Source organism: Protomyctophum parallelum (assembly GCF_964188405.1).
Source record: "Protomyctophum parallelum genome assembly, chromosome: 11".
NCBI lineage: Eukaryota > Metazoa > Chordata > Actinopteri > Myctophiformes > Myctophidae > Protomyctophum > Protomyctophum parallelum.
In genome coordinates this window covers 25,730,550-25,752,318 of record NC_139707.1, presented here as the reverse complement: position 1 = coordinate 25,752,318, position 21,769 = coordinate 25,730,550, and the positions used below count along the sequence as shown (strand labels likewise).

General features: G+C 42.2%; 1 protein-coding gene across 1 annotated transcript; it reads left to right on the top strand.

Moving 5' to 3' along the window:
* Window positions 1-6,897: 6,897 nt before the first annotated feature.
* On the top strand, window positions 6,898-10,112 carry LOC310867436 (uncharacterized protein; the record flags this gene model as incomplete). The annotated part of the gene is made up of 3 exons (XM_083777527.1): window positions 6,898-7,299; window positions 8,327-8,585; window positions 10,075-10,112. The coding sequence occupies 3 exons, from the start codon at window positions 6,898-6,900 to the stop codon at window positions 10,110-10,112; spliced, it is 699 nt and encodes a 232-aa protein (XP_083633653.1).
* Between the last annotated feature and the right edge of the window lie 11,657 nt (window positions 10,113-21,769).

Below are 21,769 nucleotides of genomic sequence, written 5' to 3'. Positions count from 1 at the left end.
ACTTGTTCACTCCCACTCTCTCTCTCTCTCTCTCTCTCTCTGCCTCCGTCTCTGGGCGAGCTCTCCCGACTCGGGGAGAGCTGCCCCGACCGAATACCAGAGAACTCGCCAGTTTTCCGACTCTCCACGAAAAGTGCGGAGATCTCACCGGCCATGTCGCCACGAAGGTCCCTGAAAGTCCGGATATGTTGCTGGACATCTCGCCCCGAGGTGGGAGAGCTCAGAGTGCTAATGATAGTTGTATGTAGAGTACAATTTATTTGTACTTCAACAAATCTTACACCTTTAATTGATAGTTTTTAAATTTCTAGTTTTACTCCCAGTGTTAATATAACACAGCTCTGTATGTACAGTAGTTGTAGTGCATTTGTGTGTTGATGGATGGATGGATTTTCAGTAATAACATAGCCTATGTGATATATTTTGGAACGCAATGCAAGTCCACACACTTTATTGTATACAGACTTAATTGGCCCATCAATGTCTCAGTGACTGTGGTTGAATGACAGATTCACACAGTGTGCCATGAATAGAGTTGTTTGTTTTGTGTACATATTCCATATTTTAACCTGTTTTATCACTCATTCTTGAGATGAGGGACAAAAGTGGAAAAAACATGTCCCACACATAAGAGCCTTATTTATGTGAAAAATAAATTAATTCATAAAAATAAAAGCACTTGCAAAGTTAAATGTAATACAGTTGTGTATTATTATGCCATTAATTTAATTATAATTGTTTTCATATGCCATCTGAATTAGTTAAAAGCAGGCACTGTACCCAAAAACGCCTGTATTTAGCCTGTCCCCAGCAAGTGGTCACAATTTCAAACTGCTAGAAAAGTGTCCAATACTGTCACAATCACATAAATAATATACATACTAAATTAAAGTAGATTGTCAACAACATAGCAAACAATATACACAGTTAATTTTCATTTATATTTTCCATTAGATATCTCATATCAAATGTGTGTCCCACGTCTCCCGTCAACTCCGTCAGGTTTTTTAAAAGTCTTAAATTAATCAGAAAATATTGTCGACAGATTTAGCCTGAAGACTCCTTTTCCAAGTCCTGTTTAAATTTGTTGTGGAGCACCTGGTCTGACAAGCATTCAATTGTTTGATATTTTAAACAAACAATGTTGATATCAATGAGGTCACAGCTTTTACATGTCAACTCCGTCAGGACATTATTATGATCTTTGTTAAGAATTCCAAAATAATGTTTATTATTTCAGTTTAGGGTTAGGTTTAGCTAACAAATGAAGCAAAAACAAAATGGCTACATTGTACTACAGAGGGTTAAGATGAAAACAAATGACATTTTGTCAACTCCGTCAGACGTCAACTCCGTCAGGTTTTGTGTCTGACGGAGTTGACATGTATCTGACGGAGTTGACAAAAGTGTTCCTAAAACAATAGAATTATAGTTTTTGAATAATGGGACGTATTCTAATTTGGCACACAGTTAGAGCATGCCTTAAGGAACATTTTTGGCTATAGGGCCATCACAGATTTGTCTCGTGGTGACCATGGCAGCCATTTTCCAAAATTGCCGCCACCTGATGTTATTTTACAATAACAAGTTCTACACCACCTAGGATCTTGATTCTGGTGACTAAGACTACATTTTCAAGGATGAGGGATACAGTGGTACAATTTAGATTTTCCCTGTGACCATGGCAGCCATTTTTAAAAATGGCCACCACCTGCTGTTATTTTACAATAACTCAAGTTCTACACCATCTAGGATCTTGATTATGGTGACTAATCATACATTTTCAAGGATGTGGGATACATTGGTACTATTTAGATTTGTCCTGTGACCATGGCAGCCATTGTTTTTCAAAATGGCCACCACCTGCTGTTATTTTACAATAACTCAAGTTTTAGACCACCTAGGATCTTGATTCTGGCGACTAATAATACATTTTAAAAGATGAGGAATACAGTGGTACTATTTAGATTTGTCCTGTGACCATGGCAGCCATTGTTTTTCAAAATGACCACCAACCTGCTGTTATTTTACCAATAATTAAAGTTTTAGACAACCAAGGATCTTGATTCTGGTGACTAATCATTACATTTTCAAGGATGAACTTACTCTGGGAGGGGTCAGGGCTTATTTCAGGTGCAGGTTGAGTTGCTACTGACAGGACATTAAAAGGAGGTGGGCTTTCTGGCCTTTGACTTGTCCCTTTCAGGTACAGACGCACAGTTTGACTTCACTGGCCACTGAAGTGTGGCGTTGTATCTTGGTGGCCTCCTGCCAGTGTTTCTCCATCCTTCTCATGAGCTCTGTGTTCTGGGGCTCTGTTATAGTCAACTAGGGTTGCCACCTTTGAGATCTTGAAATAAGGGACACTCTTTACGCCTGCCGCGGCCTTGCGGCGCAGGCGTGTGCGGCAAGGCCGGCAGTAAGTTGAAGCAATAAGTTGAAGCAATACGTTGAAGCAATACGTTGAAGCAATAAATTGAAGCAATACGTTGAAGAAATACGTTGAAGCAATAAGTTGAAGCAATACGTTGAAGCAATAAGTTGAAGCAATACGTTGAAGCAATACGTTGAAGCAATAATTGAAGCAATAAGTTGAAGCAATAAGTTGAAGTTTCCCTTCAACTTATTGTTTATGGTATGCTATCCACAACTTTTGAAGTAGAATTTTGTTTTCCAAATGAGCATAACAACATCAGCAGCCCATTATAAAATGTATGCCAGCGACCCCCATAAGAGAAGATTTTTACACAGTGATTCTCAACCCATTTAATTTCAAGTACCAGTTTGACATGCATTAGTATACAGACCCCCATTTAATGGCATTTCTATCTCTGGGACCCCCAATTCATATTGTAAAATCAATGTTAATTTAACTCTGATGGTCCATTTGGTTCCATTTGTACACTCTCAGAGTTACAGACCCATAAGGGTCCATTTGGTTCCAAACTATAATTTAGCTGGGGACCCCCTGGAACTCCCTCAAGGACCCCTGGGGGTCCCCGGACCTCACTTTGGGAACCACTGGTTTAGGCTACTTTAGGTAGTGTGTGCCTCCCGCTAGACTTTAATATTTCCTGTGTTTTGTTTTGTTCATTATTGTTAAATTCAGTGTTGACGTGTAGGGGCTATTTAGGAAAATAAGGAACAAACTGCGTTCCTTATTGGTTCAATAAGGGACGCATCATTTAATTCTCAAATAAGGGACGATTCTGTATTTTAAGGGACGGGTGGCAACCCTATAGTCAACTTACATTGTCTTGGCTGGAGATTGCTTTCCTGCAGGGTCCAGCCCAGTCTTGTGCAGATGGCTGCTGGCCCACCTGGAGGCCCCAACCTCACTTGTTCGGTTGGTGTGATTAGGTGGGGTGGTCTTCCCCAATCAGGATGAAGGGTTTGACCCTTTCAAACGGCAGTCTGGCCAAGTGTCTGTATTTAGTTGTGAGGCTAGATACAGGATACGATTGCTCAACCAGCCCCAGGTGACTTGAGGTGAAGGCTCCTTTGATTTGGTAACATTGCTTTGGTTGACATGCTGGGGACACAGAACGACACTGATGCCTTCAGTATCTGCACATCCTGCCTGATAGTCCTGAAGGCAGATCTTCTGTCTTCAGTCTTTCGCTCACTGTTCACTGCTCACTGTTCACCTCAAGCAGGTCTTCAAGGTGTTTGCGTTTGCACAGGTTATATGGCTAGGACTCGTGCTTCAACCACTCAGAGAACTCCAACATGGTGTTGGTTGCTCCTGGGCCGCAGAGCATTGTGCGGAAGAATTCAGCTCTCATCTCTGGTGGCAGCTTGTTGAGGAGTCGTGCAACATGTGAGCCGCATCTAAGTTCTGTGTCTCCCTCTGGGCCTAGGGTAGACACTTGCTAATTTCCGTAACACTAATTGGTGGGGCTGTCCAAACTTGTTGTTTAGGTGTCAATCGGGTCTCTGTTGGTGAAGTCGGGTCTAGCTGGTCTAGAAGATGAGTTAGTCAGGGGATATTAATACAATCTGGTAATAAATTCCTTATCAAGAATTTTCTTCACCAATGTGTTTGGAAGGGTGTCTACTAACATATCCCACATTGCTTTATATTCAACCACCCTAGGGGAACTTTTGACAGCTGCTGAAAGTTGGGGTACCATCAACAACCTATATAAGGCAAACTAGGGAGTTTTCATGATTCTGAATGCATTCCAAGCATTAGCTATGCACGAAGAACACTCCTTGGGCTGAAAACGGCCATAGCCGTCATCACAAAATGAGGTCAGCACATTTGGGCAAGTGGATATATGGCCGAATTTAGCCCAAAGGGGTTTGACCCCTAGTTTGGCCATAGACTCCCTAGTTTGGCCATAGCCACTTGGTATGGTACCAAACTTTCAGCAGCTGTCAAAAATGCCCCTAGGGTGGTTCAATAGAAACCAATGTGGGATATGTTAGTAGACACCTTTACAAACACATTGGTGAAAGAATTCTTGGTAAGAAATGCATTCACAGATTTGACATTATTCTGATAATATTCCCTGACTAAATTGGTAAAATAATAGCAGGTCCACCATTTTTTTAAATGGCTGCCATTGTCACAGGATAAATCTAAATAGTACAACTGTATTCCTCCTCCTTGAAAATGTAGGATTAGGCCCAGGCCGTAGCGTAACGGTCTGGGCACCGGACTGGTGATCCAGTCGCGGTGTGCCGCGGGTTCGACTCCCGGACCCGACACGGCCTTTACCGCATGTCATCCCCCCATCTCTCTCCCGTTTCCTGTCAGCCTACTTTCTATCCCTTAAAAAATCAATAAAGGCGTAAGCCGCAAAAAAATATCTTAAAAAAAAAATAAAAAATGTAGGATTAGTCACCAGAATCAAGATCCTAGGTGGTGTAGAACTTGAGTTATTGGGAAATAACAGAAAGTTGGCGGCCATTTTGAAAAATGTCTACCATGGTCACAGGACAAATCTAAATAGTACCAATGTATCCCACATCCTTGAAAATGTATGATTAGTCACCAGAATCAAGATCCTAGGTGGTCTAGAACCTAAATCAGTTAAACTTGTCAACTCCGTCAGATGTTCGTCAACTCCGTCAGACGTTCGTCCCGTGATGTTTTTGTTAATTTCCAAAGAAATAGAAAATTTTATGTTAAATCTTTTGTGCTTATGTATTGAAACACCAACTGAAATGATACGTAATGGTTTTCATGTTATAATATTGAAAATAAAGGTTGAAATGACGGATTTGAGAAATAGTGTGATAATGGAACAAAACAATATTAAAAGAATTGTATTACTTAACTTGATTACTGAAAGCCATTATAAGATAACTGAGGACTTTATATTATTGTTGAAATTATCAAATTAAATTAAAAGGAAGAATGTTGTGCGAAAAACCTGTTCCTTCTCAAGATTGGTAGTTGAGACCTGTGTCTACAAATACATCCATTTGATTTGAATGTATCTTAAAAAAAAAAGAAAATCTAGTTTGAAAAAAGTTTTGTCCCTTATCTCAAGAATGGGTGTTATACTTAGGATATTTGAAAATAGAGCTTGTAGATCAGCTATTTAGTAAATGTTTTGATTAGTGACACATGCAGTGACAGCTAATGTATTACTTGTCTCCATCCTTTCAGAAGGAAAATACATTGTTTTGTTATTACAGTGCGGCACAAAAGACTTACTTAAACAGTCACTTTATTCTCCCCTCGAAAACAGTTAATAAGCCTACAAACAAGTCTTCTGAACAACATTCTAGGCTATAGAAAGACGCAATCACAGCTTATTTTACAATGTCTTATAGTAATTTACTCGTCCGGAGAGCTATCCGCAGATCCTGGCGAGCCGTCTCGGTGAGCTGTCCACAGTTCCAGCGACATGTCTTTAGTTTTTTTAAATTTGCGGCGAGTGCACTTTTCGCTGCGGTGAGATGGTAAACTGGCGAGTTCTCCGGATACCTCCCAACTTTCAGGCGACATGTCTGGACTTTCGGTTAATATAGGTTATAGTTAATATAAAACATAAGCACTAGCAAAACAATATATAGTACAGCTTGCAGCACAAAACACAGAGGTCAGCCAAAAGGGTATGTGAAAAATGTATGTTTTGTAATAATATTCAAAATCTACAAACTAGTAACTAAAGTTTCCAAATAAATTTAGTAAAAGTACAATATTTGCCTCGGAGCTGTAGTGGAGTAGAAGTAAAAGTATTGGAAATACTCACAAGTTAAAGTACAAATACTTTAAAATTGTATTTAAGTACAGTAGGCTACTTAAGTAAATCTACTTTACTCGTTACTTTCCAACACTGAAGTGTTCTCATATGTTTCTGACAGTATTGTTTGCAGTCAGCTGAGTTCCAACTGATAATAAAGCAAACCTCCTTTCAGAAGCCAATCAGGCTTGGTCTGCACCATAATGCTAGGCATTATATGACAGAGTGGGTTTTTGTAAATATTAGCGGACTACTTGGGGGGGAATTTATAATTGGACACGTGCCCAAGCCCTTTTTTTCTTCTTTTTGGGCGAGTTGGAGATCAACTGATTCCTTTGTAATTGTTTTTTCAAAGCACGGAACGATCTTATTGGCGGGTCAAGGAGCACTAAATGAGCTCCCTTTCAGCCTTTACAATTGGCACATGCACCCCCGCTGCGAAACATGGAGGTCCTGTTAAGTATTTAATCCACGAGATGTATCCTCTTGCGTCTGTCTGTCAGAGATTAAGGTGCGTATATGGAGAGGCCTGCCAATAAAACCACACTGTCCTAAAATGTCACCCATGCAGAGCGCTCTAGTTTTCTTGTTGGCAAGAAGACAGCTTGTGCACACCAGACCAGCACAACAATAATTGAGCGAAGAACCGCAGGAGGAGAGAGAGCTCAAATTATTCCTTTTCATCCTTTAAAATATCATGGAGGACATATTCTTTGATTTCGACCAAGATGGCACCGGCACGGATTTCGCGTTCTGGGGCCAAATGGATCCAAACTTCCAGTTCCAAGCGCAGCTGGACACTCTCCTGCTGGACTGCAGCACCGCCGCCGTCACAGCCACGGGCCAGCTGTCCCCGTGGGGGTCCTCCGTGTTCGGGTGTCAGTCCGAGTTCCCCGACGACCATGCACAGCTGACCCTCACCGACCTCGACTCGCAGTCTCCGGGGCTGAGCGCGTGCGTCGAAGAAGAAGAAGGGGACAACAGCAGCAGCAGCTATTTGTCGGCGGACGACTCGCCCCTGCTGGGGATCAACAGTGTGCGCAGGGCCCGGCGCCTGGTGTCCATGTCCCACTCCCATGTCCTCCACCACCCGTACAAGGTCAGTGGTGGATAAAGTACTCACTTTTTGTAGGCTACTTACTAGGTGATTTTCTTTGGTTAAAATAAGTGTTAAAAAACAGGAGTCTTCATGTCTCTCCAGTTTTTTGAGGGGCTCCTACACAAAATACAAACATTGAAGACAAAGGTGAGGATGGAAAAGTGAGGACGCAAATTGTGATTGGCCGGAATGAGATGATGTATGATGATAAGAGTGCCCCTCACTTCACACTTTTATTAAACACAAAATTAATTTTCAAAAACTGAAACTGTAACTAGGATACCTATTTTTATCCCATCAGGATAGAGAATAGGGAATTGTAAGTGATGACACAAAGAAATGAGCAAACAAAAGTGGAACTGGAACACTAAAAAAATAAGCTCGTAAATAGCTACCCTCTCCTGATTGGCTGAAATGTCACCTACCTGAACATTTATTTTCTAGAGCTGGAGAGACAGAGACCGTTACTGAACAAACACTCTATAGCAACGATTACTATGAGAATAGTGATTTAACCTTTTAACAAAAAACTTTGTTTTAACCAAACAATATCACTCAAGCCCGACACACACCGTCTGCGACCGTCTGCGGCGCGACGCGTTGCAGCGCGGCGCCGCCTGGAAAATAGAACTGGGTTCTATCGGCGCACCAGGCGACGCGGCGCGACGGACGGAGCCGGTGTGCGATAGGTTAATTGAAAATAATGGAGGCGTCTGCGTCGCAGCCGGTGTGTGGTGGGCTTTACTCTTCCTAGAGGAAGGTAAGTGATATTTTAAGTATCAATATTCATAATCAATATGAATATGAATATGAATATGAATATGATTAAGATTATGAATACGAATACGAATGAATATTCAATATTCATTCAGTACAATATTTGCCACTGAGATGTAGTGTAGCAGAAGTAAAAGTGTTAGGAATTGGAAATACTGAAGTAAAGTACAAACACTTCAAAATTGTACTCATGTACTGTACTTAAGTAAATGTACTTATAGTTATACTTTACACACCAACCGTGTACAAGGTGCAGCGGCACGCTGCCAACATCCGCGAGCGGAAGAGGATGCTGAGCATCAACTCTGCGTTCGAGGAGCTCCGCTGCCACGTGCCCACATTCCCCTACGAGAAGAGACTGTCCAAGATAGACACGCTCCGGCTGGCCATCGCCTACATAGCCCTGCTCCGGGAGATCCTCGTGTCAGGCTGTGACCCAAAGTCCTACGTGGACGAGTGCATGAAGAACGGTTACAAGAATCACACCAACGCCATTTGGAACACAAGTGGTGAGTTCGTTGTTGACAGTTCTCTGCTGAAACATGCGTTTCCCCCCCAAAACTGGTCATCTTTAATTGCCCATTCTTCTACATCTCTCCGTTTGTTTATGCTAGCCCACTACATAATTATTAGTAGCCTGGCTATAGCTATTTTGTAGTGCCCAAATCTCTTTCTCTTCCAAGAATGATTTTCAATTGCATGAATTAACCAAATGGGTTGTCCAATTGGTCTAAAGGGTAGGCCTACTAAACCAATTGACTGGTTTAGAAGAAATAATCAAACTAAGGCCTATATGGTTTATTTGTAAAGTACCGTAAATAGCAGTGGCGCAGTCGGGACGTCAAAGTGGGGGGACAATATTCAAGATCGAGAGTCAAGACTAGAGAGCAACTGCAGTTACTGCACGTATAGGGTAGGCTATAGCCTGAGGCGAGAGGCTAGCATGCAGCGGTAGACAATACATGACGACGATTGTGCAACAAAATGCAAACGGTGCTAGAGAGACCACCAGCGCCCTCGAGGAAAATAAATAACATTCAGACCCAAATGACCCCCTTTCCGGCGCCTATAGTAAATAGGCCTATCTTCAATGTTTTGATTAAGTTTGCGTTAATCACTTACGTATGTTCTTATTTTATACCATTTATAAGCCTGATCTTATTTTTCCTTTCTGCTTTTCCCTTCAGGAATCATCTGCCTCCATCTCACCCTGTCCTCTGCATCCTCTTCTCTCACACCAGCTAACTTCATGTCCTCTTTCACTACATTCATACATATTTTCTTTGACCTCTAGGGCCCAACCTCAACATCCTTCTACCGATATACTCACTATCCCTCCTCTGTACGTGTCCAAACCATCTCAGTCTGGCCTCTCTGGCTTTATCTCATCTGACATTTATAAGCCTGATACAGTAGGAAAACTTCAGTATCACTGTTGCTGTTCAACAATAAAATGATACCCAGCACCTATAGGCCTACACGAAGCCACCTGAGACACAAAGTAATAATATATAGTAGGACATGAAGATCAACATACTATTTATGTATTTGTTTATTTATTTGACATTTATTTAGAGGATACGCCCCTTGATATGCATAATCTCATTTTCGAGGGGGTCCTCAATGTTGTACTAATGTTGAGAGAAGCCCCCAGTTCATAATGCTGTAAGTAAAGCTAATGCCATTTTAAACAACTCGTTTTGTATTTGCCATATGCTTTTATCCCCAGGTGTCTTTCCTTTTGGCATTATAGTGCCCAGAGGAGTCCTATTAAAAGTATTCTTATCACACTCAGTGCTACTTTACTTAACTAATTCTGTGGGAAAGAATCTGCTCTCGAGCTTTTTTGTATGGGTCATTCAGGAGTAAGTGTGCCCCTTTTCTCCGGAGCAGACCTGTGACTTGTCAAACACTCATTAAAATGTATCTAAACTTCTGTGTTTATCTTGCCTTTGTTCACTCCCACTCCATGCCCCCCCGCCTCCCGTTCCTTTCCAGATCTGACGGCCCGCCTCTCGTGGATAAAGTGGGATTAACTGTGGACCCATGGGGCGCCCACAGATTTGGGTCTGAGTTTGTGACCCCCCCTTCCCTTGCTACTTCTCCGCGTGGCAGCAGGCGGCCGACGACCAATCGACATCTGTAGACTTCTCACCAGGTCTCACCTCTCTCTTCCTCCATGCAGCCTCTTCCAATCTCCCCGTCCTCCATTGCTATTAATATTGTAATTTGTTGTTGACTGGTAATTGAGAGCCATTGTGTATTTTGGGCCCGCGGCAAAGGAAGGACAAGGGTGACGTTGTTTTGCCCATGTAGACGGAGAGGGAGAGGGGCACCCCTGGCACTGAGACTGAAAGGACATGCGAGGACGCGTACTTGTGCATGACACTGAAGTGTTTATCTGGTGGAGAGACGTGGACTCATTAGGCGCCGCTCCGCCGGCCGCGAGGCGATGCGGTAAAAGAACCATGATCATGTAAATGAGACGGTGCAGCGTGAGAAACGGATCATACTGCGTGTGTGTGTGCTGTCAGGTGCTTTGGCCAAAGAAAGATGGCCATATAAGTTTTGTTGTACGAGTCTGTATTTAAAATGAATTAATTCAACTGGCATCTTATATTCTATCTATTTATATGTATTTTTATTTATTTTATTATGTATGTTTAAAATAAGTTATTTTCTTGAACACTAAGTTTGTATACATCGATTACAATTTAGGCATTTAGCAGACGCTCTTAATCCAGAGCGATTTACAGTAAGCAAGAACAAAAACATTGGTAATACATCTTGTACATAAAACATTGATTGTCTTTTAGTTTCTATGTTTTAAAGAAGAATGTGGCACTTACTGTGTTCTGCATACAGGATGTTGTGGTTTGTCCACAAATGCAACACACACAGACCAAAAGGGGGTTTGACCCTTGACCCTTTGCCTTGCTATACTGACTTCTAGAATCTGTTTATTTATGAATAAATAGTCCATCTCGCTCACCATCCTCGTTACTTCACACAAGGTAAGCTCAGTGCTGCTCTCTGGGGTGATTTGCTGTCTTGAAGTGTGTGATAAATTATATCATATCATTATAAATTATAGCGATAATAGGTCCCTCTCAAGCCTCAAGGTGAGCAATCTCAGGCTTGCCCCAACCGAGTATGATGTAATGCATAACCACGTTAAAACGCTATAGTTGACTGCAACACGGTGCATTGTGAGCTTGTAGATCTGATATTTTCACTGTATTCGACCTAGAATAGGGTCAACACACAACAGTACTACATGTATCAATCATGCTAGAAAAGACCAGTGGTGGAAAAAGTACTCAATTGTAATTCTCAATTACGTAAAAGTATCAATATTGCAATGTAGATGTTCTGTATTAAAAATGTATTTAAAGTATTAAAAGTAAAAGTAGTCATATTGCAGAATGTCCCATTTCCCAAGTTCAAAATGTGTAAATATCTTTTAAAAATAGTTATGAACTTGTAGATCTGCCATTTTCAAATGGCTTAGATTTATATAGGGCTGACGTGGCTAATGTATGTTTTCTAATCTAAATGTAATTCTACAAAGTAACTAGTAGCTAAAGTTTTCAAATAATTGTAGTAGAGTAATACTACAATATTTGCCTCTGAGATGTATAGTGGAGTAGAAGTAAAAGTATTGGAAATTGGTAATACTCAAGTAAAGCACAAATACCTCAAAGTTGTACTCAAGTAGCCTACAGTACTTTATAGCAAGTAAATGTACTTACTTTACACCACTGGAAAAGACTACAGCTTCCTGAGGGTATACAGTATGTCCTATCCTCATTCTTGAATTGGGAGTTGTATGCTTACCAAAATTATAGACAGAAATGCCACTGATCAAGCTAAAGTTTAAAATACAGCCTGGACTTTCTTGGACAAAGAATTACATTTCTATTAAAGTACCACTCATTGTAACAGACATCTGATATGTTTGGCAAATAGTTAGCGATAGCCAAAAGAAAATCATGCATGTAATCCAAAATGTTCCGTTTTGTACAGGATTAAGACCATAACAGACGTATGAGTGATATTGAATTACTGTACCACATAAACCCTCCCGATTTAGTAAACTGGTCCAGAGTTGGCTCTGCACTTGGACTGCTATATTTTGCTTATGTTACCCCCAGAATGTGAATACTGGGGTTTTAAACCTCACATTCACCGGTCACAACATCAGGACATTGGAAAAGGAACACATACGTTTCAGTGGTTAATGCGTTCGTGCTTTACCTCCCATGGCTTTTCGTACCATCTATATTCCACTAGTCCTAGTGTATACTGTAGGTGGGCACTGCTGAATTATTGCTTTTAAGTCCATTAAGGGAATTCCTAACGAGATGCTAGGATGGCGGTATGTTTTTCTGATCACAGTGAGTGGACCTACAGTACGCTGGTCATGTTCTACAGTGGTGGTGGTGAGAGTTTTGGCAGGGAGTAGGCACACAGCCAGGAACTGCATAAAGGTGTCAAGAAACTAGTTTAGTGAAAAGAAAATTAAATGTATGGACGTGTGTGTGTGTGTGTGTGTGTGTGTGTTGGGGGAGGGGGGGAATCGGGGGTGGAGCACAACCTTCCTTTCTGGCTCTTAACCACATGAACCCTAGCATCCCATTCTGGGCATGTGATAATAAGTGAACAATAAAGGATAAAACAGGCCAAACATTCAGAAAAAATAGCAGATCTACAAATTGCGACCACATGTCGCATTTACTATGAAAACCCGTCTCCCGTCCATCCGTCACCCACACCTCCATATATGGTAAAGCCTTGTGACATCACGTCTCCATATATGGCCACGCCTCATGACATCACGGCTCCATATCATGGAGACCCTTAGATCTCCATAACATCACGTCTCGTGACCACCATACTGTATATGCATGGCCATATCCATATATGAAGATCACGACACTGAACTCATCTAACCCTGGATAACCATACATGGAGAAGACTGGATCAGCACCTAGATCTGCATATATGGAGCCAGCCAGCAACTCTACATATGACCTCAAACTCTTAGATCATCATATATGGAGCTGTCCTTCCTGTTCTAACATTATGTTGATCTGACCTCATCAAAAAGACACGCTCCATATATGGCCAGTACAGAATTCATTCCATGTTGATCTGACCCCCCATGCCAAAGCGTCAGTGCTCAGCCAGCAGTCTGCCGCCTCATGCTTCCAGCCCTCAGGGTGTCTTACTGGTACATGTACTCTACCAAACAGATTTAAAACAATGTTTTATTCACACGAACAAAAAGGATGGATTACATCTTAAATAAGTAAAATACTGTGTGTGTAGGTGTGTGTGTGTGTGTGTGTGTGTGTGAGAGAGAGAGAGAGAGAGAGAGAGAGAGAGAGAGAGAGAGAGAGAGAGAGAGAGAGAGATAGTGTGTGTGCGTGCATATTTACTACATGTGTCATTGAGCCAGCTGTGCAGCGGCTCCCGGAGCCCAAATAGGTGACATTGAATTTAAATCTGTCACATCCAGGCCAAATGTTCCTTTCCCTTCAGCCAATTCCGATGCATTTGGTTTAGCCATTTCCCTCTAGAGATCCTTCTCTGAGGACCCTGCAAGCTGTTCCCACCTATAACTAACTCTTTAACTCAGGCCAGCCCAGCCAACACTGCCATGCCGCTTAACATAGGTCGCCTGTCACCGCAAATAACTGTCAATGTCATCATATTGCGAGCTTGCACAGCAGAAGCAATGCAAAGAAGGTGACACTATGCATTTCACGGCTGATGGGGGGGGGGGGGGGGGGGGGGGGTCAGGCGCTAGTCCGACATCCCGTTAGTGCGAATATACATGGCCGGTTAAGACCTGTGGTGTCTGCGTGCAGTTATGGGTTAGTAATGTCGGATTATTGGGACATCGGACTAACACTATGCACCTTACGGCTGACTTGATTTGTGACGGTGCAGGCTGCAGTAGTATAACGAGACCTTTCTGTCTATGTTTCATTGATGCCACGCCAGGTGTGTGTGTGTGCGTGCGTGCGTGCGTGCGTGCGTGTGCGTGTGTGTGTGTGTGTGTGTGTGTGTGTGTGTGTGTGTCTGTCTCTCAGAGATGTGTTAAACAGGCCAGGGGAGTGAATGTTTTTTATTTCTTTTCTGCACGTGTGTAATTTTAGTGCCACTAATGGAGCCCGTAGGAAACAATTAAGAACCAGCCTGGTGCAGTATGGGAACTGCATTGAGAGATCTATGGATAATAATGATCAGGCTCAACTGTGTGCGTGTGTTTAGCTGTTATGTCCACATTCATAGATGATGACAATAGCACATAACATTGAATCCAAACCCTAGGGTGGTGGATTTCTCCTGTTACAGTTCATACAGATGACATGTGACTGTATGGCTGTGTGTTTGACCTCTAGTGTGTGTGGGTGTGTGTGTGATTGTGTGTGTCCACATCCTACTGATTTACGGCCCTCATAGGTAGGACAAATGTTGCCTTGTTTCCCTCATCACACAGAGCACCTGCTATATTCGCCTTAATGTAAATGCACACCAGAGATTAAGAATTATATAAGGGACAAGTTCATGTAATTGATATTTGTTTAACTTAACTTAGATCATGTGTTGTTTAACATGGACCATTTTCATAAGCAAATGTGTGATTTTAGTTTAGCATTTTGCATCAATCCCACCATTTGACTAAGTATTGCATAAAACATTTAAAAAAACAAAAGATTCACTGACACATAAAATGAACTAGGCTCCACTGATAATAAGTGACCTTTCTGACACCTGCATACTTAGTAACCCCTGGGTCCCCCTAGTGGACGCAGGGCTACACAGTTTTCTTTCAAGGGATTTCCCCAAGTAATTTGATATGAGATATTGGATACATTTACAGAAATGTGTCATTTAAATACATTTATCATGTGTCACGTTTGTGAACACATCCATCGGTTTTGCATTTCAACAGCAACATATGTGTGAATATGAATAGAAGTTGTGCTGTAACAAAGTAAAAGAAACAGTGTAGGCTACATTGTCTCAAACCACATGGATGTAGTCTGAGAGAAACATGCTTTTTAAGAGCACATAGTCTTAAGCAATAAAGATTTTTTTCTTTATCCAAGTTTGGTTTTGACATGCTTTTGTCTTTGTATGGACTGCAGAGCGTTTCCCTGAGTCTTGGCAGAGTGTTTATTTCATGTGTTTATGGAAAATAAATAGCCTGAATCGCTCCCAACCGCAAACAAATCCAAATCAAAACAATTGTCCATTTCACCAACACTGCTTGCTCCCTTAAAAGGAAAATTCAGTTTAAATTTAGTTAGTTTAAAAAAGGAGGTCTTTTACACAAGCTGATAGTAAAAACTTACAGCCAGACTGACTTGATTTGGCAACGCATCACGTGAGTATGTAGATCAGCTTTTAAAAGTTTAAGTAAATAAAAGTAAGTTCAGTTCATGAGTTTTAGTTTTTTTAATCTATCAAGAAGTTACTTTCTAATATTTTGCTTGTAAGTTAAATGATTATACACGTTTTAACAAAACATAGGTCAAAACATTAATAATCCGTAGTCTAGGACTTGTCAAAGCATGCAGGATCAGTATCGATAGCACTATTTTGGACCTTTCATAGAAAATAACATAATTTATGTAACTGTCATTCAAACTATACGCGGTACCTACATCACATTTTTGAAATGGCCTCTCTTCATTTCCACAATGCACTTTCCATTCGCGAATGTAGGCTCCTGACCCATCTATTCTAAACTAGCCGTAACATACCTTTTAGATGAGATATGATTGAGCCAGGGGAAAATTCGGAGGCCAAGCAGCACAGAGCGAGATTCTTCCAGTCTGTGGATTGCATCAGGACCCTTGTCCGGTTTATTTTTGCATCGGGTTCGTTTATTGATTTAACATCCGGCAGACTTGAACTGACAAACACTGTGAAGCTCAGGGGTCTGGGGGGCTATTCTGCCCTGGGCTGGCAGGTGTGTTTATCACGCTGGTGAAAACTCTGGAGTTTTGGGCCCTCGACTTGTAAATATAATTAGCGCATCACATCCTGTTAGAACCGTGTGGGGGTCTGGAAACCAGTGAGCTGAAACAGTCCTGTCAAAGGCTCAATTTATACAATGTCTGCGATGGTGTGCTTTGATGAAAATATCTGATCTTGTCGGCAAGCGACACTGCCGGCCTGTGCAGTGGAATATAAACTAGGCAGAAGGGCTATAAATCTCTGATAATGTAAACAGCTGTCAATTCATCAGATGGGTAATGGAAGATTGCCATAAATTTGAACATGTGGTGTCGGGGTGGCACAGGGAGAAAGCTCCTGTCCACCTCCACAGAGACTAAATGTCGAATCCTCCGCAGTGCCTCAGGCTGTGAGGGATACTCGTCCGGCTTAGCCCACTGGAATGAACACAATAACTATGCACACAATAACTCTTCCTACTTACGGGCCCCTTCCATACTTCCTTCACAGGTGTTACCAATGATAGCCTACTAATTTAGGTTCCATTTAGTGTACAGTTGTTCTCAAACTTTTTCCCTGAAGGCGAGGCGAAGGGCTGCGTAACCTAACCTAAAATAGAGCACAATAGAGCAAAAAAGATTCACGCATGGAGCTTACGCACAACCTGCGCACTGCAGCCGGGTACCATTGATTATAGTGGTAGCGTACCATTGCAGAGCCAATTCTGTCTCCAGTGTAGCCCTGCCCCTAGCTCACCCAGTGAGCCAACATGCACAATATCAAAAGCAGCACCCTGACTCCGTTTGACCAGAATGGAACAGAGACTTCATTAGTAGCATCTGTAGCCAATTCTGTCTCCAGTGTAGCCCTGCCCCTAGCTCACCCAGTGAGACAACATGCACAATATCAACAATATCAAAAGCAGCACCCTGACTCCGTTTGACCAGAATGGAACAGATACTTCATTAGTAGCATCTGTAACACCTGTGAAGGAAGTAGGGAAGGGGCCCGGAAGTAGGAAGAGTTATTCTGTCAATTTCTGTCCGAGCACTAGTGATTCTTACAAAGTTGGTCAGGGCGCCTGTTCAACTGAACCTGTAGGTTGGCGTGATCCTCCGCACATTAAACACTCCCGGTGAAATTCCTTATCCAGACCGTAAATTTAAGTTTGAGCATAGAAATATTGATCTGTTCCAAAACCGTATATTAATATGGCCCATTGATTGACAAGCTTTGCCACCTGCAATGTCCATTATGGCTCTCTGGGAGTCAGCGGCGTCAAATTCCAGGAACACCAGAAGCTTTCTTTTTCACGTAAAACAGTAGAGATAGAAACCATATAGGCTAGTACTGCACAGGTTTTCTCCACTACCAAAATGTCAGGTGGGACCTTCAGGGTGCTTCTTCTTCCCGGCGTTTTACAGCAGTTTATTGTTGAACCAGAAAAAGAGGTCTATGTTTGTATTGAACTCAGCAGAGGCACTGAATGTCACACAGGGATGATCAGACAGTGGAACAAAAGACAAACGTTCTCAGCCACACTTACAACAACATACTACAACTCCAACAAGCCACGGTCAACATGTTTCTGGAGCTGCTGTGATAGTCAATACACATCAACAGGGCGTCAGAATAAATGGGGGTGTGATGTCTTTGTAAAAAAAAAAAAAAAAAAAAAGTTAAAGGTCCCCCATGCTGGGATTAACTCATACAGGATACATGACCGACACGTGCAATTCAAAGTGATGAAACAAAACAATACACAGACAAAATTGGAACACTATACAATTGAATTATCTTTGTGCCGTTCTATACCAAAATTGGTATCCCAACCTGAAAATGTATATATATTTTCTGTTTACTAGCTGTTGTGATGAGTCGACCACTGTTACTGAACACACTATTCTATAGCAGGGGTCTTCAACGTTTTTCAGGCCAAGGACCCCTTAGCTGAGAGAGAGATGGAGCAGGGACATATTATATAACATTGTGTGCAAGCTGTCTTGTAGTAAATCTTCTATTTTCCGGGAATGTGGTTAATGTAAATTGTAAAAAAAAAAAAAAAAAACAGAGGTTGGCCTGAAAAAAAGAAAGAATAAAAGAAATTGCCTCCATCTGTATCTCTCTTTACTGTAATATTTGATGCGAAAATAATTCTTTAAAATTAACAGCAGATTAAACGACTGCCTACTTGCTTATTTATAGCCAGCCACTTTTTTGTGGTGAGGCTGTGTAAAGTTTTATACACAAGACGCAGGGACTGACAGGATGTAACAACTATAAATCTGTCTTCAAGGTGTGAATGTTCTGTTGACATAAAATAAATACTGACTTTTAGACATTTGAGTCCTGGTGGAATCTGAAATGTTGCAGATATTTTCAATCAGTACTTCAGAATCTACAGTATATATGCATGTACACATATTGTACGCTTAACCTACACAATCTTAAAAGCACTGGCTCTCAACTTGGGGTCCAGGGACTGTGGGTGTCCTTTAGGGGGTTCCAGGGGGTCCCCAGCTAAATGATTGATAGTTAGGAATCAAATGGACCAGGTCTGTAACTCAGAGTGTACAAATGGATAAGCAGTGGTGGAAAGTAACTAAGTATATTTACTTAAGTAATGTACTTAAGTATACAACTTTGAGGTATTTCAACTTACTTGAGTATTTAAAATGTCCAATACTTTTACTTCTACTCCACTAAATGTATTTAAAAGCTTTAGTTACTAGTTACTTTGATTATTATTTCAAAACACTTCAGCCCTATATGCATTTCGGCCATGTGAAAATTGCCGATGCTACGCATTGTGAACTTGTAGATCTGCTATTTTCAGAATATTTTGTATACATTTGAAGTACTTTTTCCACCACTGTCAATAAAAAGGTTCCATTTATGTATGCATTAACTGAACAATGTGATTTGTGAATCACTGTCTTAACGCATGCTATAAATCATGCCAACTTCTTTCTACCAAGCACTCAAGTCTACATACACAAAATGCTCCCCTTACAAGTTGGGTTATCATTATCAGGAATTTAAAAATATAATCCCCCAACCCCCTCTAAAACAAAATGCTGACTGCCCAGAAGACTAGTACCCAGCGCTCGTCACCATGGCAACCCAGTGTGTTGGCACTTTAATAGGTGTGAAACGCCAGTTAAAGACCTCACCTGCTTTTCTCATTACAGCTCTTCTTCACAGCGCCGCGCTTCCAGCCTCAGAGCTAATAACTCAGATCAGAGCTTGTGGAGGGAAAATATGGTGTCGTCTTTACAACGCGTCCCGGGGGCCCCACACCGAAGGGCCCTGAACTGCGGGTGGCCCCGTATTTGAAGCATTCTCTCTCTCAGACGAGCGCTACAATAATTTCCTCTGCTGGTTTGAAATCACAGGCCTCCCGGTGCCCAGTGCAAACACGCTTCAGCAGAGGGAAATAAACAGTGTCCACTTTTAAGGCTTTCCTAGGTGTTAGCCATGCATGCCACTGCTAAGGGGCCTAGCTCGGGCACTAATACATTTTCTGCGAGCAGCAGGTGAGCCATGCAAGTTACAGATGAAAAGATTGCATTGTAATTTGAAAAATACTTTGATTGTTATTAAATTACGGGTTTATGCTGCATTCACATGGAATCAGACAAGCAGTAGACGGCAAACGGCACCACCTGATGGACGACAGAACGGTAAAAAAGATTAAATATTTTAACATGTTGCCGTCTGGCATTACCGTCGCCGGTTCTGGCTGCCATGCTGTCCTGTTCCGTTTACCGTCTTGTTCCCGTCCATTAATATGACTTCCGGTTTGCTGTCTACCGCTTGCCTGATCCCATGTAAACTTCACTATTTGTGTAAGCTAAAATTGTGATCAACAACTTGTAGCCTTACAAACCCACTGCAATGTAATATTGCATTGCAGTTAACGCATGAGCTAATTGCGACCGCAAGTCGCATTTAATATGGAATCTTGCATTTCCTGTCATGTGTCACACCAGGCAAGCACCCAGGTCATTGTGACATCACGTGACATCATCAGCCACCATATATGGTGTCCAGGTCATCGTGACATCACGTGTCATCAACCCCCATAAATGGTGCCCAGGTCATCGCAACATCAAGTAACATCATCAGGGATGGATATCCCTGATGTCATTGTAAATGCGGCCTGCTGTCGCAGTTAAGCATATAATGGAGATCCATGATGCCATCAATATTGGACAGCAACTCTACATCTGACTTCAGACCTCGATCTCCATATGGATATATGTCAGAACCTGTTCTGACATTCCATATGGTGATCCTTCCCCATCCATCCTTCCTCTTTGATGCCTCCCTTTTGACTTATACCTTTCCATTCAAACTCTAGATGGGCCTGGCCCAAAGTTATTAGTGCAGCTGCACCCAGCTCAACACGCCCGAACATTAAGGCCTGGCCCTACCTGGGCCCTCATCAAACCCTGTACACTCAAGAGAATGTCCCCGCTTAGATCTCCATATACTGTATGGAGCTGACCTGTTCTGACATTTCATATGTTGATCTGACCTCAGTTGTACACTCAAGACATGCTCCTAATATGGTCAGTACAGAATTCATTCCATATGTTGATCTGACCCCCATGCCAAAGCGCCAGCGCTCGCCCAGCAGTCTGCTGTCACCCAGGTGGATGCGTGCACTTCTCACCCTCAGCTTTTATTTTCGTTCACTACGGCTATAAGAATTAAAGCCTGGGGGAATGTGAGACATTTCCTGGTCTAGGAGTGGGAGTGTACTACAGTGCAGAGGGGCATCGCTCTCAATAGTGACGTCAGTGTTCTCCGCTATTTCAACCAGGGAGGGGAGGGGCAGAGAGGGGCAGGGAGGGGGGCTCTGATCGGTGAACCAATATTCTCCAGCGCGTGCTCCAAGCACGCTCGCCCCTCTAGACCAGAAAGCACGCTGGCTGGGCCAGGCTAAGGATGTTGGTGACACAGGTGACGGGAGTGACAGTGGAATGTAAATGTCACCTCCGTGTTGACATCCAGTGATCTTAAACCCTCCCTCCTTTAGCCCAATCAGTAAAGCAAATGAAACCTGTTTGCCTACACTCTTCCTCCCCCAAGCCAACTGAGCACAGCCAGTGTTGCCAGATTGTGTGAGAGAAATAAGCAACCAATTCAAGTCTATGAAAACAAGCCCAAAACTAAGAGACTATATATAGGCTATTTGAAAATCCTTTGAAGATCCTTCCTTGGACAAATACATTAATCTGGGGTCCTTGACATGGAAATGTGTGCGAATTAAACGACATTAGGAAACAAGCCGGAATAAGCAACTACACTTTAAAAACAAGCCCAAAAAAGGAACAGCAACCCGGAACTACCAATATTTACAAGCAACTTTACAGAATAAGAAGCCCAAAATCGCTTATAATAAGCAGACATGGCCACACTGAGCACAGCTTAACCTTGCTTCAGGCCAGCCTGGCCCATAAGCCACCTGGGGTGTGACACAGGCCACTGTGAACCTGGGCCGACCGTCATGCTAACCTTGGCACCAGGGTCACAAAGTGCAGCCTTAATTACACAGTGTTATTTGTGCAGGAGGCTGCAAACTTCCCCCATCAGCACCCAAGTGCATAGTCCCTCTGTCATTTGCCTGGCAAATTTGCTTTGACCCCATCAATAAGACCTCCATCCCGCCCCCTTTCCCTTCTGTTTTACCTGGTTAAAGTTCAGATTCTGG